Here is a 19,807-nt window from a genome sequence, read left to right as displayed (position 1 = left end):
TCTGGGAAAATGTGTATTCTCCCTTTTGTGAGACCTGTAATACAAACATTGATACCAAGATTTGAGTGCTCATTATCACATACCTCAAGACTCTCATTGTAATATAGCCTACCTCTCATTTTAATATTAATTTTCTCATTAATTGTTACCCTATTAGAGTTGATTGCTACCCTCAGGAACAACCACTTTTCCAAGGGCATATTAACTGTGAGCCCTCCACCATGAGGGTCTTTGGCATTTGAGAGTGCCATCATTTCTTTCATTAATAAAATGCTAGCATTATTAATAAAAAGATCAATTATCAGAAACTGTGTCTCTTAAACTTTTTAAACGTCACCATTTGGAGCTGGAAGGGACCTCAGAAGTCACTTAACGTAACGCCTTCCTTTTACAGATGAAGAGACCGGCTTAGAGTGGTGAAGTGATTTGCCAAGTGTCAGGACTGATATTTGAACCAAGATGCTCTGACTAGTACCCTGACTCTTTGCACTGTATCATGCTGCCTTCAAGCAAGGATTAAGGAAGGAAAGGAATAGAAGCCTTAACAGCTTCCATTAAGCTACCAGGTGCATTATCAGACTTTGTGTCCCTGATCTGAGCCGGTTTTTGTCCAAGTCTCACTCATGCAGCCCTTACCCAGCTTAATTTTTGGTCACCATAACAGTGAAGGACAGTCTGTTTTGGGCAGCATTCAACCCCTACTCTGAAAGATCTTTATGTGCCCTCTGGACTGCCAACTTACTTACTTCTCTAACCCAACTCCAGTCTGCCCTCCCCCCACCACTGTTCTATAAACTCGACCTCATCCTCATTGAATTTACCTGGATCCCATTTCCAGATAATTTGATAAATGAATCCACACTTTTGGAATTACGGATCGCTAACGGGTTAGCTAAAGTGACGTGCGAAGGAATGCGAGTGTGGCTGGAAGGAGAAAGCGACTTTTTAGTCCAAATGAAAAAGTTACTCTAGCAGTAGGAATTTCAAGCACAGAGGCGCTCTGGTAGAAAGGGATACTTTGGGATTACTGGGGGAGGGGTTTCGAGAATAAGGCAAAAGAAGCACAATGTAGTCAACAGGCTGGGAGAGAGAAAAGAGCTTTTTAAATGTTTTGCTTGAAGCGTCATCATTCTATGGAAACGCTGACTTTTGTAATGGGGATGTGACAGAAATGAAAAGTAGAGCTTTTCCTTAAACATAAATCGTTTTAACTCTTTCCTCAAATTCACTAGGGAGCTTGGATGATATTTTGAGGAAAGTAAGGCTGCTCCTGGGTAGTAAGGAGAAAAGTAAAGAACTAGGTAATTCTTTAAATTTAAAAAAAAAAAAGCTATAACATATTTTTGGTTTGGTCTAAAGCCAGAATAAAGGGTAGGGTAGGGTGTTACTTTCTTGTGACACCCCATTCTTCATAATGCTAGCGCCTTCCTTCAATTGATTATTCCCAAATTATATATATATACACATATATCGTTTATTTATACTTAGTAATTTGCATGCTGTCTTTTCCATTAGTTTATGAGCTCCTTGGGGGAAGGGATTGTCTTTTTCTTTTCTTTGCACCCCTAGAGCTTAGCACGATACTCGGCACATAGCAGGTGCCTAATACATGCTTAGCACAGTGCGTGGCACATAGTAGGAGGTTAATAAATGCTTGGTGACCGACTGGCAGACAGGATAAAACTATTGCAGTCTCGGATTTCCTAGGGAATTTGAGCTTCTGGGAATTAATGGAGCGCGGGCGGTGAGAGAGAAGGATTTGGGGAGGGAACAGCGGTCTAAAGTAGATGGGAGCTGGCAGGACTATAGAGTGTTGCAGAAACAGCTGCGTTTGGGTTAGTTAGCAAAGAGCCTTCAGCCTCCAAACTCCACGCCCAGTGGCCGGCACTGCGAAGAGCAAGGAACAGGCAGCCGGGCGACAGGCGCCACCGTCACTCCAGCTAACCCCGAGGAGCCGGAGAGCGAAGAGAGGGAGGGAGAGAGGGGAGGAGGGTTAGGACAGGCGCAGGCGCAGTCTCTCGCGAAGCTTGCCTCCTGGCGCTCGCCGTAGAACCCGCGACAGAAAGGGACGGTTGCCTTGGAGCCGGAGGGAAGCGCCCCGGGAATCCCTCCCGAAGTCCGGGCTACCATGTCGGTGTTGGACGCGCTTTGGGAGGACCGAGATGTCCGGTTCGACGTGTCCTCTCAGTGAGTAGCAGACCACACCCAAAGGGCCGGTTCCCCGCGGCTTGCAGGGGGCGTCGCTGCCCCTCAGGGCCCGGGGGCGGGGGGATGAGCGGGGCGCGTCGGAAGGTCCAGGCCAGTCCGAGGCCCCCCGATGGCCGCCTCCCCTGGGAGAGGCCGGAGCTGCCCTGGAAGCTGCCGGACCGGGGCCGGGGCCGGCTCCTACTGACCACCCCCCCCCCCCGGGCAGTGAGGGGTGCAGGAACCTCCCTACCACCACCGTTACTGTTCAGCTCTCCTCTTCCTCAGCTTTCTATAGGAGAAGCATCTTAACAGTCAGCAGACATTTATTATGCGCTTACTGTGTGCCAGGCACCGTGCCAAGGAAGGGGTGGGCACGGGAGAGACAAAGGCAGAAGACGGTCCCTGCTCTCACGGAGCTCATTCTCATAGGAGATACGGCTTGCAAACTATGTACAAACAACCTGTATGCCGGATAAATTGGAGTTAATCCGCGGAGGGAAGGTGACAGGATTGAGAGGGATTGGGAAAGGCTTCTTACAGAAGGTGGGATTTGGTGGAGATAAGGAGGGAGAGAATGCTTAGCAACAGGTTGGATCTATATCCAATATGTATCCATACCTGTGTCTATATCCTCCCTATGGAGGAGGGGATGAGAGTAAGAATTCAAGGATGACGCCTAGGTTGTGAACCTGGGTGACTTGGAGGGAAGTAGTACTCTGCACAGTGATAGGAAAGTTAGAAAAAGAGGAGAAAAGATGAGTTTGGTACTGGACGTGATGAGTTTAAGATGTCTTTCTGGCATTCAGTTAGAGATGTCTATAGGTAGGAGATGAGAGTCAGGAAATTGCGAGAGAGGTTAGGGCTGGATAAGTAGATGTGAGAATCATTAGCATAGAAATGATAACTGAGGTCATGGAAGCTGAGGCTCCTGAGGGAGAAAAAGAGAGCCAAAGACAGAGGCTTGGGAGATACCCACAATTAGTGGGCATGACCTGAGTGAAGATCCACTGAAGGAGACCAAGAAAGAGAGGTCTGACAGAAGGAAAACCAGGAGAGTTTGTGTCACAAAACCCTCTCAAAAAAAAAAAAAAGATCCCTACCTCAGGGCTCCAATCACTGCTGGGCTACTATTACAACAAAATCTTTTTTTTTCCTTTTTGGTGACGCAATCAGGGTTAAGTAACTTGCCCAGGGTCACACAGCTAGTTAGGGTCAAGTGTCTGAGGCTGGATTTGAACTCCAAGTCCTCCTGACTCCAATGCCAGAGCTCTATCCATTGTGCCACCTAGCTGCCCCTAACAATCTCTTAACTGGTCTTTCTGCTTTCTTCTCATCCCATTTCAACCCATCTACATTAATCTTCTGAAAGCTTTTTTTCAGTAAATTATCACAAATTATCCCAAAATCTTCCATTGACTATTGTCAACAGGATAAAATCCACATTCTATAGGCTGGCACCTAAGTCCCTCCATAATTTAACATCCGCTAACCTATCCAATTTTACCTCATGGTAGTCCTCCGTAACCTGAAATCTCTGTTCCAGCGAAGCCATTCTCCCCATAATCCCCAGAGCATATCTTGATCATTCCTAACTCCTCTGTTTAGTTTTATTCTTCTCCCTTATTTCACCCTTCTGACTCCTCAAATTCTACCCATTTTTCAAGGTCCAACTAATGTCCGACTTTTCTGTCACTGAATTTGAGAGTGGGAAGACATTGCAGGGACAACCTAGTCCAACCCATACCTGAAAAGAATCCCCACTATAACATACCTGATAAGTGGCCTGCCAGTCTCTCTTTGGGGACTTCCAATGAAGGGGAAATCTAGTACTTCCTAAGGCAGCCACTGTCCTTTTGAGCAGCTCTAATTGTTAGGAAGTTTTTCCTGATATCAAACCTAAATGAACCTCTGAAACTTTCTACCCATTAACAACGAATCTGCCTTCTGGTGCCCAAAATAGTCTTATCCTTCTTCCCCATCACAGCCTTTCCAATATTTGGAAGCAGCTATTATGTGTCCCTTGTGATTTCTCCGAGCTTGTTCTTTCAATCAATCCTTGTATGACTTGAACTCAAAGTAACTTTCTGATTGTCCACAGATATTAATGTTAAATAGCATGGGGCCAAACAGAGATCACTGGGGCATTCCGCTGGTAAAATCCTGCTAAACTGACATTGAACCATTCTATCATGTAATTATGTACTGCTTTACATTATTACTTCGTGTGTTTGTCTTGTTTCCTTAACTAAATTCTAAGTTCCTGAAGGACCAGGACCATATCATCACTTTAATTGGATTTTGTACATACTTAGCAGTCAAAATAGGCGCTTTCAATAAATGAAAGCATTATAAATGGTTGCCTTGTTTTTAGATAAAAGATTATATATTCCATTGATGCTGGAAACTTACGGACTTTAAATTTATTTTAGACAAATGAAAACAAGACCGGGAGAGGTCCTTATTGATTGTTTAGATTCAATAGAAGACACCAAAGGAAACAATGGGGATAGAGGTGAGTACATTTGCTGGCATTAACTTATCTTTGATGTTTATTTGTTTGATTTGTTTGATCCTCTGAGCTGAATTAAATTTTATTCAAATGCACTTATTTAAAAATGTTATTAAATCAGCATGAAACGATATTATTGTTTATATTTAACTTATTTGACTATTTAGTTCTCTTTTCTTTGATGCTTACATACGTTTCCTATAAATGTTCCCCAGTTTTCAGGTAATTTTGAAAGTAAATTATACAGTATATGTATAGGGTGATTGTCTATATAATAATAACTTTATATAGTATATCTATTTGTATAGTAATGATATCTATTATTTATCTATACAGATAATATCCATATAGCAATCTGTAACAGTAATAGTCTTTACTGCATCTAATAATATCTATATAGTAATAATCTAGATTTATGTAGATTATTTATATGATAGTTTTGTCTACTTAACTATGCAATAATACGTATCTATAAAGTAGCTATACAGTAATAATAATTTGGGATATTTTTCACTTAAGGGAGTTGAGAATAAATTTTCCATAGAGATAATTCATTGCTCTCTTTTATTCTGATAAAAATCTGTTGTATGACTTCTATCCAATGACCTGAGTGAGTAGTATAACATTTTTTTTAGGGTGAGACAATGGGAATTAAGTGATTTGCCTAAGGTCACACAGCTAGTAAGTGTCAAGTGTCTAAGGCCGGATTTGAACTCAGGTCCTCCTGACTCCATATAACATTTCTTCTCTCCATAAACATTTATTGAACATCTGTCATGAGCAGTGCATTGTACTAAGTACAGTTGAGGCAGGATTGAATTTATTTATGCTAAGTAAAGTAATTTGAGGAATGCCTCTGAAAAGGGTATCATTCCCCAAACCTTGTTGTCCACTCCTTCATTCCCATCCATCTCAACCCTAAACTCACAAGGTCCTACTCCAGATAGCTCCTTCCGCTATGCCCCCTAGAAGTCCCATTCTCCAAATTCCCTTTCGTTCTTCCTCCCCACTCTTTCTTCCATTTACTAGCACTCCCTGAGACCTCTCCACCCTTCTGTCCCCATGACACTAAATTTCTGGCCATCCTTTTCACTACTGAATATAGCTTTACCTTCTCTCATACCTCTAACTCAATGGTTCCTATGAAGGAATCCAGATTACATTGCTGCTTCCAGAACCTCCCTCTACAATCATCACTCAGTAATCTCTCCTTTGTAGTTCATTGTGTTAAAATTTCTCACCCAGTTCACATCAAGATGGCCATTAATACCAATATCCTTCCTTTCTCAATGAGTTCAGGACCTGGCCCAGTCTCACTTTTTTTTTTTTCGCAATTTTTAAAAATTTATTTAGTATTTTATTTTTCCCCAGTTACATGTAAAATCAGTTTTTAATATTCATTTTTAAAACTTTGAATTCCAAATTCTCTCCCTTCCTCCCTACCCACCCACCACCCTTGATTGAGAAGGCAAGCAATTCGATACAGGTTATACGTGTATGGTCATGAAAAACACTTCCATAATAGTCATGTTGTGAAAGAAAATATAGACAAAAAAACTCTCAAGAAAAATGAAAAAGTTAAAAAAAAAAGTATGCTTCAGTCTGTATTCAGACACCATCAGTTCTTTCTCTGGGGATGGATAGCATTTTTCATCATAAGTCCTTCAGAGCTGTCATGGATCATTGTATTGCTACGAATAACTAAGTCATAGCTGATCATCCTACAATATTGCTGTTACTTTGTACACAGTACATTTCACTTTGCATCAGCTCATGTAAGTCTCATAATCTCACTTTCAAACCCAGTTCCTGCCTTGGTACTAGGGAACTTCAACATATATCTTGAATACTCCCAAGTCTTCAATCTCTTCAGTTCCTACAACCTATTCCTTCACTGCACATCAGCTGGCTACAAGGATTCTCATACACTTGAACATTTCCATGTTTCTGTTATCTGATAATAATCTTTTATCATTACATCTCACCCTATGTCTTACTACTCCCAGGGATGGGGAACCTGCTGCCTCAAGGCCACATGTGGCCTTCTAGGTCTTCGGATGCGACCTTATGACTGATTTCAAGTTTATAGAACAAATCCTTTTATTAAGAGGATTTGTTCTTTGACGTTTGGATTCAATCAAAGGGCTGCACTTGAGGACCTGAAGGGCCACATGTGGCCTTAAGGCCACAGATTCCCTGCTCCTGTGACCTAAACTGATTCTTAATTCAAAAAATCCCTTTTACTATTACTGTAGCTATACTATCCTCCCTTTTCTTGGTGGACCAGTTCAATGACATACTGCTCTCTACTCTTGAATCCTTATTTTCTGATCATATTTCTGACATGCTGATGTGGTTTAGGGGTGCTGGGCCCCTCAAAATGTCAGGGTATAGGGCAATGTTTCCTGGGATGAATTCAGGCACTCAGTCTTACTGGCTCAGTAAAATCATTGTTAACATAGTCAGGTGGCAAAGTTTATTGTGATGCTTCTGGGTGAAGTTCCTTAGGGAACTTGCAAGCTAAAGAGGATAATGCTAATGCTTATATGGAAAAAGGACAGGGAAAAGAATGTCAAGTATGCTAATTCAGGGAGTCAACAGAGATAGCTTTGTTGAAGGGACAAGATAATTCTATTCCAGGCTCCAGAGACCGAGTCCTTGGGCCAGGCAACCCTATGCCTGTACTGATAGCCTTTATCTGAAAAATTACAGGGTCAAGGAGAGAATTTTCTCACAGGGGCTTTGCTGAGATTCTGGGTTGCTTCCAGAGACATGGTCTTTGCCTTTTGTGGTCCAGGTACCAGCACCCCATCATTTCCACTCACACATTGCCATATCCCACCCCATCTTACTCCCACTATCTGCTTCCTTTGCTTCTACTTGTGCTGCTGAACAGAGTGTGAGAAAGTCACAAAACTATGTGGCTATGAATTTACATTCTCTAATCTCAGCTGGTCCCTCAATTCAGGAAGGCAATCCTTCTACTCTTCCCTAGTTGATTCTCTATTCTGCTTACCACAGCAGTTATTCTATACCTTCTCTTCTGTCCTTAAGCCTGCATACCTTCCCCTGTCCCCAACCTGAGGGCCTCACTTCATACTCAACTAAAAAAGTAGCAGCCATTGTCTTTCAGAAGGTGATCAGTGGATTCTTTCAATTTCTATTTTACCCTCTGGTTCTAGAATATCAGAGCAGTTTTCCTTGATAATTTCTTGAAAGATGATGTCTAGGCTCTTTTTTTGATCATGGCTTTCAGGTAGTCCAATAATTTTTTAATTATCTCTCCTCGATCTATTTTCCAGGTCAGTTGTCTTTCCAATGAGATATTTCACATTGTCTTCTATTTTTTCATTCTTTAGGTTTGGGTTTATAATTTCTTGATTTCTCATAGAGTCATTAGCTTCCATTTGCTCCATTCTAATTTTTAAAGAATTATTTTCTTCAGTGAGCTTTTGGACCTCCTTTTCCATTTGGCCAATTCTGCTTTTTAAGGCACTCTTCTCCTCATTGGCATTTTGGACCTGTTTTGCCAGTTAGTCTATTTTTTAAGGTGTTATTTTCTTCAGTATTTTTTTGGGTCTCCTTTAGCAGGTTGTTGACTCATTTTTCATGATTTCCTTGTATCACTCTCATTTCTCTTCCCAGGTTTTCCTCTACTTCTCTTACTTGCTTTTCAAAATCCTTTTTGAGCTCTTTCATGGCCTGAGACTAATTCATATTTTTCTTGGAGGCTTTGGATGTAGGAGCTTTGATTTTGTTGTCTTCTTTTGGTTGCATGTTTTGCTCTTCTTTGTCATCAAAGTAAGATTCTGTGGTCTGACTTTTTTTACTGTTTGCTCATGTTCCTAGCCAATTACTTGACTTTTAAACTCTTTGTTAAGGTAGGGGTCTGCTTCCAGTGTGGAGGGTATACTGTCCCAAGCTTCAGGGGGTTTGTGCAGCTGTTTTCAGAGATACTTATAGGGATCTGTAAATTTTCAGTTCTTCCAAGATGGTATGATCAAAAGAGAGGTGTTTACTCCTTTCCTGGCCTGTGCCGTGGTCCATGAGTGACCACACTCACTATTTCTGCTTGAAACTGTGAGGAGGATTCCCTCTGTGCCACCACAAGCTCTGCCATGCCAGTGCTCCTTCTCACCCCAGGACCACCCCTTGTGACCCAGATCTAAGCACAAGCAAAGCAAGAGAATCCTGCCTTAGCACCAGCAAAGAGATCCCTGCAATGCCTCTCTGATCAGCTGCTCAATCCCCCCTCCATCTGTGGGCCAAGAGCTCTGCAAGCAGTTTCTGCTGCCACCTCGTGGCTGTGCCAGCGCTGGGGCTAGACCATGCTTCTCTCTCATCCAAGTTCAGTGACCTTTCCTACTGAATTTTTAAGTTGTCTTTGGCGTTTGTGGGTTGAGAAGTCTGGAAACTGCCACAGCTGCTAGTGATTCAGTTCCCTGAGGCCTGCTCCAGGTTTGCTGAGGTATGGTCTTTGCCTACACAGCCCACACTAAACTGTGTTCCTCTCCCAACCCGGCGCAACAGACCTTTCCCATCAGCCATCCAGGTTGTCTTGGAAATTTGTTTCACTCTGCCTTTTTGTGGGTTCTGCTGCTCTAGAATTTGTTTAGAGTCATTTTTTACAGGTGTTTGGAGGGGTTTGGGGGAGAGTTCAACCAAGTCACTGTTTTTACTCTACCATCTTGGATCTGCCATTCTCTGCAAGCTCTTTTTTCTCCCCTACTCCTCATCTCACATACCCATTACATTTTTTCAAACTAGCTCCTCCTTTACTTGAGTTTATGATAAAGAGGTAGTCCTTCTCTTTGCCAAAACCAAGCCCTTTATTTTTTTTTTTAGCTTCTTGGAAATATTTTGATTTTTAAAAATTTAATATATTTTATTTTTTCCCAATTACATGTTAAAACAATTTTTTAATTTGTTTTTAAGTTTTGAGTTCCAAATTCCATACCTTCCTCCATTTCCTCCCCCTTCCCCAAGACAGTAAGCAATCAGATATAGGTTACAATCATGTAAAACATTTCCGTATTAGTCATTTTGTGCAAGAGGACTCAAATAAAAGAAAAAGAATGAAAGAAATAAAGTGAAAAATAGCATGCTTCTTTCAGTCTGTATTCAAACAATATCAGTTCTTTCTCTGGAGGTAGACTCATCTTGAGTCCTTTGGGATTGTCTTAGATCATTGTATTGCTGAGAATACCTAAGTCATTCACAGTTCTTCATCATACAATATTACTGTTACTGTGTACAATGTTTTCCTGGTTCTGTTCACTTCACTTTGCTTCAGTTCATGTAAATCTTTTCAGGTTTTTCTGAGTTTAGTTTTGGGTTTTTTTTGGGGGGGGGGGTTTGGCTAGGCAATGGGGTGAAGTGACTTGCCCAGGGTCACACAGCTAGTAAGTGTCAAGTGTCTGAGGCCGGATTTGAACTCAGGTCCTCCTGACTCCAGCGCTGGTACTCTATCCACTGCACCACCTAGATGCCCAATTTCCAGGTTTTTCTGAAGTCATCCTGCTTGTTATTACTTATAGAACAATAATATTCCATCACAATCATATACCACAGCTTGTTTAGCCATTCCCCAATTGATGGGCATCCATTTGATTTCCAGTTCTTAGTCAGCACAAAAAGAGCTTCTATAAATATTTTTGTACAAATAGATCTTTTTCCCTTTGTTTTTCAATGTCTTTGGGATATAGACTAGAAGTGATATTGCTGGATCAAAGGGTATGCACCGTTTTATAGCCCTTTGGGCACAGTTCCAGATCGCTCTCCAGAATGGCTGGATAAGCAGGGCATTAGTGTCCCAGTTTTCCCACATCCCTTCCAACATCCAACATTTTTCTGGTAGAGGTGAGGTGGTACCTCAGAGTTGTAAAACCAAGCCTTTTGTATGTATTCTTGATCCCATTCTCTCCCATCGTCTCTGGCAGATTGCCTCCGCTATCATCTCTCCTGTCTAATATGAAATCTCTTCCTATCAACCTATTTCTTCCCTTTGTAGGACACCTACAAAGGTGTGCAAATTTCCTCTATCCTTAAAAAAAAAATCCCCAGATCCTCCCACTGGCATCCATCTCTTCCCCTATACTCAGCCAAATTCCTTTAAAAAAAGCCATCTTCACTCAATGCTTCTACTTTTTTCAGTCTCCTAAACCTCTGACCTTCATTTGATGATTTAACACTGTGCCTTGAACACAGGAAAGCATAGTTATCCATAACTTTTTGAATGAGGAAATGAATAGGTGGTATAGTTGGAAGACCTAGCTTTGAATCTTGACTGTGAGTACTTATTCTCTGTGAACCTCAGTTTCTTCATCTGTAAAATGGGGATAATAATTGCACTACTTCACAGTAGTGCTGTGGATTATATGAGATAATATGTATAAAATACTTTAACTATAAAGTGTTCTATAAATGTGATTTTGTTACTAATAAATAGGTTGAGAAATCATAGATTTCTCATTTCACAGATGTGTTACAAATTAAAATCTCTAGGCCAGCTAAACATTTCAGTTCTTTTTATTTCAGGTAGATTGTTAGTGACAAATTTGAGAATTATATGGCATTCTTTGGCATTACCCAGAGTCAATCTTTGTAAGTATATATTTAAGTTAACTTAAAGATGCAAAATCCATAGAGTAAATTACTACATTCTCATAGTTGTTTATAATGCCTAACAATATATGCTATGAAAAGAACTTACTCATAAAATGTCAAGAAATTTATAGAACTATCAAAGTTTACATCATAATACAAAATATAAATGCTTTTTCTGCATTATTTGATTTTTTTCCTTCAGATAGATCATCTTTTCTAGACATGTATATGGGATTAGGGCTTCAGGGAAGGGATTTTTTAGAAATTAAACACTTGCCAGATGGCCTTTTCCCATCTCTCCAATGTGATTCCTCTTTGTTTTGTGATTTTTTTGATAATCACTTTTGACCTAAATTTTATAACCAATAACCTATTTCCATAACAAGGAAGTTGTTATTTCTCATAACTATGCAGTAGTAAATGGTCATGATAACTTGTGTTTTTGATCTTTAAAATGATTAAAAATAATGTAACATCCTAGGGTTTACCATTAATTATTTTCTTATTTCCTACTGTCCATTTATGGACTCTTTCATCTGGTAAAAGATGCCAAATTTCATTTAAGGATATGTTATGTGAACTGTAAAAAAAGCAGACTCCCACATCCTGGATTTTTATTTTTTTAGGAAGAGGTAAGTAATTGCAGAATTGAATCTCTAGTTCTCCTTTTCCTTTAAAAAAAAAAGTATACCGACAATAATTTATGAGCTTTAAAAAACAAAACCTTTATTCCACTATATAGTTGGTGTTTAAAAGTGTAGAAGGTTTCACTTTGTTTCTTGCACTGTGTATTCTCTGTTTAATTTACTTTAATGTTTATATTTTATTTTTAACTTTAGCTGTTGGCTACAACTGCATAATCAATATTACAACAAGAACTGCTAATTCTGTGAGTATGAAAAATATAAAACTTATTAAAGTTGTTAAAAATGTAACAGGCAATTAAAAGTCAGTTAAAAGTCTTTTCCATTTGTTAAAAATGTTGAGGCAGCATGGAAAGTAGATGGAGAGCTGGTCTCAAGGCCAGGAAGACCTGGGTTCGAGTCCTGCCTTAGACTCATCCCAGCTGGGTGACTCTGGACAAGTCACTTAACCTCTCTACACTCTAGACAACTGTCTGAAATCATAAATTGCAAAGAAGATGCCAGCTTGCATTGGTAGAAGGAGTTTCCTTCCCCAGGAGTCCTTATATCAGCGGAATTACAAGTCTAGTCCTTAACCATTAAATGTATAACAAAGATATATTCTAGATCTGCATTATTTTAGATTTGTATTTATATTTTAACCTAATTTTTTACTGTTAACTAATAATTGCCTATGAAATAGAAATTATTAATAAGCATTAACAATTTGTCCTTACAGAAGTTACGGGGCCAGACTGAAGCTCTTTACATACTAACAAAATGTAACAATACTCGTTTTGAATTTATATTTACAAATGTGGTTCCTGGGAATCCTAGACTTTTTACCTCTGTCATTGCAGTACACAGGTATGGTAAAAAAAAAAAAGTTTTTGAATTATTAGATATTATTTAGTCACTTTATTATGTGAAGGCACATTTATTAAAGAAAGTGCAGAGAAAAATAGGGCATCATTTTCCTAGAATAATAATGTGAAATAATATCCTTACAAGAAACCTGAAAAAGCACATTTTTTTCATCTCATTTGTAAGCTGAGATATTAAAAGTTTTTCCAGGATTCTTATTTGTCCACAGTAGGTAGCTAGATAAAGAGAGATGGAGAGTTGAATTAATATAGGCAATCTCACTGGAAAACTGAGAAATTTGAGAGTGCTTTTTCTCTCATTAGAGGGGTGATTGGTTTTATTGAGTTTTTTTGTTTATTTCTTTGCCTCAACTATTTGGATCAAGTTAGATCTACTTCAGCAAGCTCTCCATTTTATTTTGTATCTATATGGTCAAGAAATACAAAGATTTGAGTATAATGTTAGAAGTAGTTTTGATAATACTAAGGAAAGATGGCAATTTCAGGAACTCTGGACCCTTCAATATCCACTTGACAGTATACAAATGTTGTAAGTATTTTCTGTATAAGTAATTTATATTTCCACTACTCATTAAGGGTACATGATTAAAGAAATAGAAATTTCACATTTCTTGGCATATTCAAGTTCTCTTTGGCCATGATTTATAGTTTGTGTTTGTGTGTGTGTGTGTGTGTGTGTGTGTGTGTGTGTGTGTCTGTCTGTCTGTCTGTCTGTGTGTGTCTATATGTAACAAAGAAGTCTCAAAATGAGAGGCACTATTTTATAGTTCCATTTATAGGATGTTGCTTACACATAACTTCCTAGAATTTTGAAAGCTAAGGAAATTCTTTTATTGATATTGCAAAATTGTTAGCCAATTTATATATGTAGTAAAGCTAGAAATAAGTGTAGTTCAGTTAATCAGAATGCTCATTTATCTGGAATATTGTCCTGCATTTACTCTTTATCAGAAAAAGGGAAATGAGAAAATTACATTAAGTATTAGTATTTTAAAGAAACATACGAAATAACTTCTAGGATATGTTTCTGAGTTCGTGTTCAGGCCAATTTCTTATGTTTTCTATTTCTGTATTATTATTACAATCATCATTGATATTCAGAATGCTGATCCAGAGTCACTGTAAGATCCTGACTCTTCAAAGAAATGTTTTCCTCAGTGTACTGTACTTAACAAACCAGGAAAATGGACTTATATATTTCAACAATAGTTGAAATAAAAATGATTCTCAGGTGAAACCTGTTAATGAGAAAGTACAGTTAACCCTAATGCCCATTTCCTTGAGATTTCTGATTAAAGTTTTACTTTATTCTTTGTTTCATTCATGGGTTCCAGCTATGTACCTAGCAGTAGGGGAGATTAAAAAAAAAAATAGTTCCTCATTCCAGGGAGCTGACCATCTACTTAGGAAGATAAGGTGTACATGCATGAAATATTCAAATATAACATATAAATATAAGACAATATGTAAAGAATGTCCGTTATTTACATTATACTATATGTTGTCATATCATATTAATGTATTGTATTATTTCTATTATATTACGTGTCCAAAGAAGTGATAGTAAGTACTATTTATTGATAGTACTATTGATTTAGTATTCATTGGATAGATCTATGTAGGCCAGAATGGTTTGGGAAAATTTTGTAGAGAATGAGCCTTTAAGGATGAGTGTGATTTGGGTAGGTGGAAAAGAGAAGGAAGGGTATTTTAAGCAAACAAAACATTATAAGCAAACACTATCATATTTACTAAGCTAGGTGGAAAAAAGCATAATTTGTTCAAAGAACAGTGTGAACAGCCTAGTTGTGTGGTTTTAAGCCTTTGTGAATGATAGAATAATATCATTGACAGAAAAAGGAACATCAGAAAAAGGGAGCTAGATTCTTGATGAAAAGACCAGAGCTGAATAGAAAATTTGACTTTCAAATACAAGACTCAAGAGAAACATGAAGAGGTAAACAGGAAAGAGAAATCATAAGAGACTTATTAAGGTTGCACTGTTTACATTCCTGCATGGAAAGATGATATTTGTAACTCATGAGGCCTTTGTCAGTATTAGGGCAGTTGGAGGAAAAAAATTATATGTACGTATATAGACAGATAGATAAATAGAGAACACAGGGAGAGTTGAAGATGAAGGGGTTATATTTGGAGAATAATATTAAGGAATGAGACAGGATTATACTTTGAGAGGGAGAAAAGAAGAAGTAGAATAAAGCAGACAAGAAAAGGCTTTTACAGTGGAGGGGAAATGAGGGAAGATGAGAGGGAATGAGTGAATCTTATTTTCATCAGATTTGGCTTAAGGAGGGAATAGCATACACACTCAATTGGGTATAGAGATCTGTCTTACCTTACAGGAAAATAGGAGGGGAAGGGGACAAGAGAGCAAGGGGATGATAGAGGGGAGGGCAGTTTGGGGGAGGGGGTAATCAGAAGGAAACACTTATAAGGAAGGATAGGGTCAAAAGAGAGAATAGAATAAATGGAGGGTGGATAGGATGAAGGGAAATATAGTTAGTTTTTCACAACATGACTACTATGGAAGTGTTTTGCATGACTTCACATGTATAACCTGTATCAAGTTGTTTGCTTCTCAGTGAAGATGGGTGGAGAGGGAGGAAGGGAGAAATTTTGGAACCCAAAGTTTTAAAAACAAATGTTAAAAAAAAATTGCTTTCACGTGCAATTGGGAAATAAGATATACAGGAAATGAGGTATAGAAGTCTATCCTGCCCTACAGGAAAATTGAAGGGGAAGGGGATAAGAGAAGGGGGAGGAGGAGATAGAAGGGAGGGCAGATTAGGGGAAGGAGTATTCAGAATGCACGCCATCTTGGGCTAGGAGGAGGGACAAGATGGGGAGAATATTTGGAACTCAAAATCTTGTATAAGTGAATGTTGAAAACTAAAAATAAATTAATAAAAAAAAAGAAAAAGAAAAAGGGAGCTAGTTTGGACCATAAATATAGGAAGGAAGAAAAGAAGTATATGTTAAGCACCTACTATGTGCTGAGCGCTGTGCTAAATACTTTACAAATATTATCTCATTTATCCTCACAAAAACCCTGAGAGGCAGGTGCTTTTATTATACCCATGTTATAATTGGGGAAACTGAGGCAAACAGAGGTTAAATGATTTGCCCAGTCACACGGCTAGTAAGTATCTGAGGTCAAATTTCAACTCAGGTCTTCCTGACTCCAAGCCCAGTGACACTTAGCTGCCTCTGTGTTGTGTGTGTTTGTATGTGTGTGTGTGCGTGTGCATATATGTACACACACATGATATATATGTAGGAATTACTGTTTCATATATGTATACATGTATATATAAATATAGGTATAACAAAAATATAAGTTCTATAGCTGGCATAATGGAAAGAATGCTGGCCCTAGAGTGTCCTTAACCCCTCAGTGCCCCCGGGGAACTTTATAAACCAGAGCACAGCACAGTACCTCTAGCACTTAGCACAGTGCCTGGCACATATTAGACTTTTCATTAATGCTAGTTGACTTCCAAGTCTGTAAGTTGCAAAGCAGTTGCAGATCTTCCATAGAAAGAATTTCCTCACCAGGAATTCCCTATATTGATGAATAGTTTGTGCTGTATGATGTATTAAGAACATTTGAGATTTTTTTCTACCTAAAAATTAGATGTTGAGGACGGTCATTACTAAATTTGAACATAATTTTTTAAACATAAAATAGAAAAATGGTCTACCAGTAATTTTAAAATTTCTGGTTACTAGTTATATGACCCCAAGTATTCTAGTTCCTTCCTCCTAAGATTCTCTCTAATTTGTCTCGTATAATCATCTTTCTACATAGTTGTTTACATGTTCCCTCCTCTATTAGACGGAGCAGGGACTGTTTTTGCCTTTCTTAGTATCTCCAGTGTTTAGCACAGTGTCTGGTATAGAGTAGGAACTTAATAAATGCTTGTTGACTGACTGACTCCTAACCTTCATTGAAGCAAAAAAATAAAAACTGACTTTTGTAAAGCTGATTAGCATCTACATTAATTATGTATGCAGTGTAGAAAATAAATGCATTATTATATCAGTAATATTAGACTTGTATAAATATAAATTTTAAAATTACATTTTCAGCTTTACTGTCCTTTTTTTTCTTGTAGAGCTTATGAAACTTCTAAAATGTACCGTGATTTTAAACTAAGGAGTGCATTAATTCAAAACAAACAACTAAGATTATTACCACAGGAACAAGTATATGATAAAATCAATGGCGTTTGGAATTTATCCAGTGACCAGGTATGGTTCAAGGCAAGACTTTAATAAAGACTTTAATAGAGTCTTTACAGTCATTTTACTTGGTTCATCTACTCAGATACTCAAATGGATCTCCATCTCTTCAATATAAGCATTCCCTCCAACAGTGCAGAGAACAGTCCATTCCTGACTACTCATTCTGGGAAACTCTCATCTATGTGCTTCTATAAGTTTCCTACAAGGGGTCTACCTAATTTGCCATGAGCCTTCCTTGATTTCTCTTGACATTGGAAGGGTACCACCGCTCTCCATCTGTTTTACTTCACTGTTTCCATGTGACTAGCCCAGCCTCTTTTTCTTGGGCATTTCTTTGATGACATCCTTCATTCTGCTTCTTTTCCTAATTCCTTGTTGGTGATACGTTTCAGCTTGTTCACATTCACCTCAACCCTTTTCGTTGCCCTTTGGGTGATAGACTTTTTCAATTCTTTGGAGACTATTGTCTCATGACTGTGAAAGAACACTAGAATAATATTAGTATTAAAAACTGTTTCCCATATATATGTTAAAATTATATAAGCCTCCTTGAAAGATTTAACAACAGAGATAAACTTATTTGATAACCTATAATCATTAATATTAGGTGAAGCGTAAAATAGGGAGACTCATGCCAGCCAAAAGTGTTTGCCGCTGTGGTGGAAGAGCTCCAGCACAATTTGAGGAATTCCATATAGATAGTATTGTCCTCTGGATGCTCCAATTTACAGGTGATACTGGGTTGATTACGTCAAATCCCAGAACATTGCAGAGATTCATAAGTATCAAGAGTTTGGTCTAACTATTCACATTTGAAAAACCAAGCAGATGAAGGTGATTTATTATCCAAATCATAAGATGCAGTTGGATGGACAGCCTGTACAGCATGTCCATCTATCATATGCATGTGTGTATCTTGATCAGACACTGCAAATGGACAGTGAATTGGGCCCAGAACTGAAGAAGAAGAGAACAAATTGTATTGTCTTTGGGAAATTGCAAAATCTTTTAATGACTCCAAACATCTTGAAAATAGAATGTGTCCTTTCCTTGGCACACTGTTAAAAATATCAGTGCTATAGCACTTATTACATACTAACATTCTGATTCTGTTTATTCTGAACATCCCTTACCTGCAAAATTTAGAATATATGGAAGAGGATAAATGTATTTACATCTATTGTAATGTATTATACTCTTGTTAGCATCACCTATTAATGACAATTTCCTAGAGCATCCTGTCTGAACCCTTCTTGCCCCATCCCTCTCTTCCATCCATTATAATATATCTATGTATATGACCCCTCCCCATAGAATGTAAGCTCCTTGGAATCAGAAACTTGTTTTTCTCTTTGTATCTCCAGCACCTCACACAATACCTTGTACACAGTAGGTGCTTAATAAGTGTTTGTCAGATTAAGTTGAATTTAAACAAAACAAAAATGTTTTCCCTTTGTTTCAACAAGTCTTTAGGTTTATCACAAATACTTTTTTTCTGAGTGAGAAATAAAGAAATATGTAATACTCTTTTAAGAAATGTTCCATATAAAAATGGATTGAAATAATAATGACTTCAGGCTAATTACTGTCAGTGTTGAACATAATCTTCTGTAGGTGCCAATATGACTTTGGGAACTGTGCTATGTGTCTTGTATCTGGTCATCCATAAGATGCCTCTTTAGTTGCTGTTGTTGTTTTGAGACTTGAAATGGTGTACCCAAACACAAATCATCGTACACGTTTTTTTTTTTGAAAGCCAGTATGTAGCGAGTAATTTTATTATAGGCGATTCAGTTCAGGACTTAGAGTCGGGAAAATCTGGTTTCAAGTCTTGCCTCCCAGCCTTACTAGCAGGATGACTTTGGGCAAGTTGCTTAAATGCTCTGAGCCTCACTTTCCTCATTTGTGAAATGGAGATAAAAATAAAAAACCTGTGGAACCTACCTCATTGAGTGATTATGAAGTTTAAAATGAGAACTAAAGTGCCTTGTAGGGGCAGCTAGGCGGCCCAGTGGATAGAGCACCCACCCTGGAGGCAGGAGGACCTGAGTTCAGTTGCAGCCTCAGACACGTGTGTGTCTGTGTGTGTGTGTGAAAGAGAGAAAGAGAGAGAAAGAACCTGGGCAACTCATTTAACCCCAATTGCCTCAAAAAAAAATGCAAAGCATTTTACATAAGTACAAATTTTAAGGTGCTATACAAATATTTGTTTTTAAGCACTGGGTTGTTGTTTTTTTTTTATTTACTTTTAAGAGTTTTAGACTATCAAACCTGAGAATTTTAGAAGTTTTTGGGTAGTCATGGTTACCTGGGAAAGAACTGCATGTTCCAGTTTATGGTGGCAAGAGCCATAAATCTCCCTGGTGGACTCTGAGAGGTTGTCTCTTATATTTTTCTCTCTTACCTTGCCATAAATTTTCTGACATCCTAAGACCTGAGTAAGAAAGTTGTGATGTTGGTGGCTATAAAGTTTAATTTAGGCATTGTTTACAGAACTATTTAGCATAATGCAGAATTTTTTTCAATAATAAGACAGCCTATGGATTCTAATCAATGCATACCTTAAATTGTTTTCATAGGGAAATTTGGGAACCTTTTTTATTACTAACGTGAGAATTGTTTGGCATGCAAATATGAATGACAGTTTCAATGTCAGTATACCATATCTGCAAATTGTAAGTACACATACTTTGATGGCCTTATTTTAATATAACTTAAAATTTTTTATTTCC

General features: G+C 38.3%; 1 protein-coding gene across 2 annotated transcripts in view; it reads left to right on the top strand.

The window, feature by feature from the left end:
* Positions 1 to 2,039: 2,039 nt before the first annotated feature.
* Positions 2,040 to 19,807, top strand: part of BBS5 (Bardet-Biedl syndrome 5) — a 49,398-nt gene continuing 31,630 nt past the window's right edge. For both annotated transcript variants that reach the window (XM_027865850.1, XM_027865851.1), the window contains exons 1-7: positions 2,040 to 2,187; positions 4,617 to 4,699; positions 11,234 to 11,299; positions 12,142 to 12,191; positions 12,665 to 12,792; positions 16,946 to 17,081; positions 19,655 to 19,750. In XM_027865850.1, coding sequence (XP_027721651.1) covers positions 2,129 to 2,187; positions 4,617 to 4,699; positions 11,234 to 11,299; positions 12,142 to 12,191; positions 12,665 to 12,792; positions 16,946 to 17,081; positions 19,655 to 19,750 — 618 coding nt within the window. In that variant the 5' untranslated portion in view covers positions 2,040 to 2,128. The remainder of the gene's footprint in view (positions 2,188 to 4,616; positions 4,700 to 11,233; positions 11,300 to 12,141; positions 12,192 to 12,664; positions 12,793 to 16,945; positions 17,082 to 19,654; positions 19,751 to 19,807) is intronic.

The sequence above is a fragment of the Vombatus ursinus genome, unplaced genomic scaffold (assembly GCF_900497805.2).
Source record: "Vombatus ursinus unplaced genomic scaffold, bare-nosed wombat genome assembly UNPS02014779.1, whole genome shotgun sequence".
Taxonomy (NCBI): domain Eukaryota; kingdom Metazoa; phylum Chordata; class Mammalia; order Diprotodontia; family Vombatidae; genus Vombatus; species Vombatus ursinus.
Note: the sequence above shows the minus strand (reverse complement) of the source record. Positions and strands in the feature narration are given on the sequence as shown.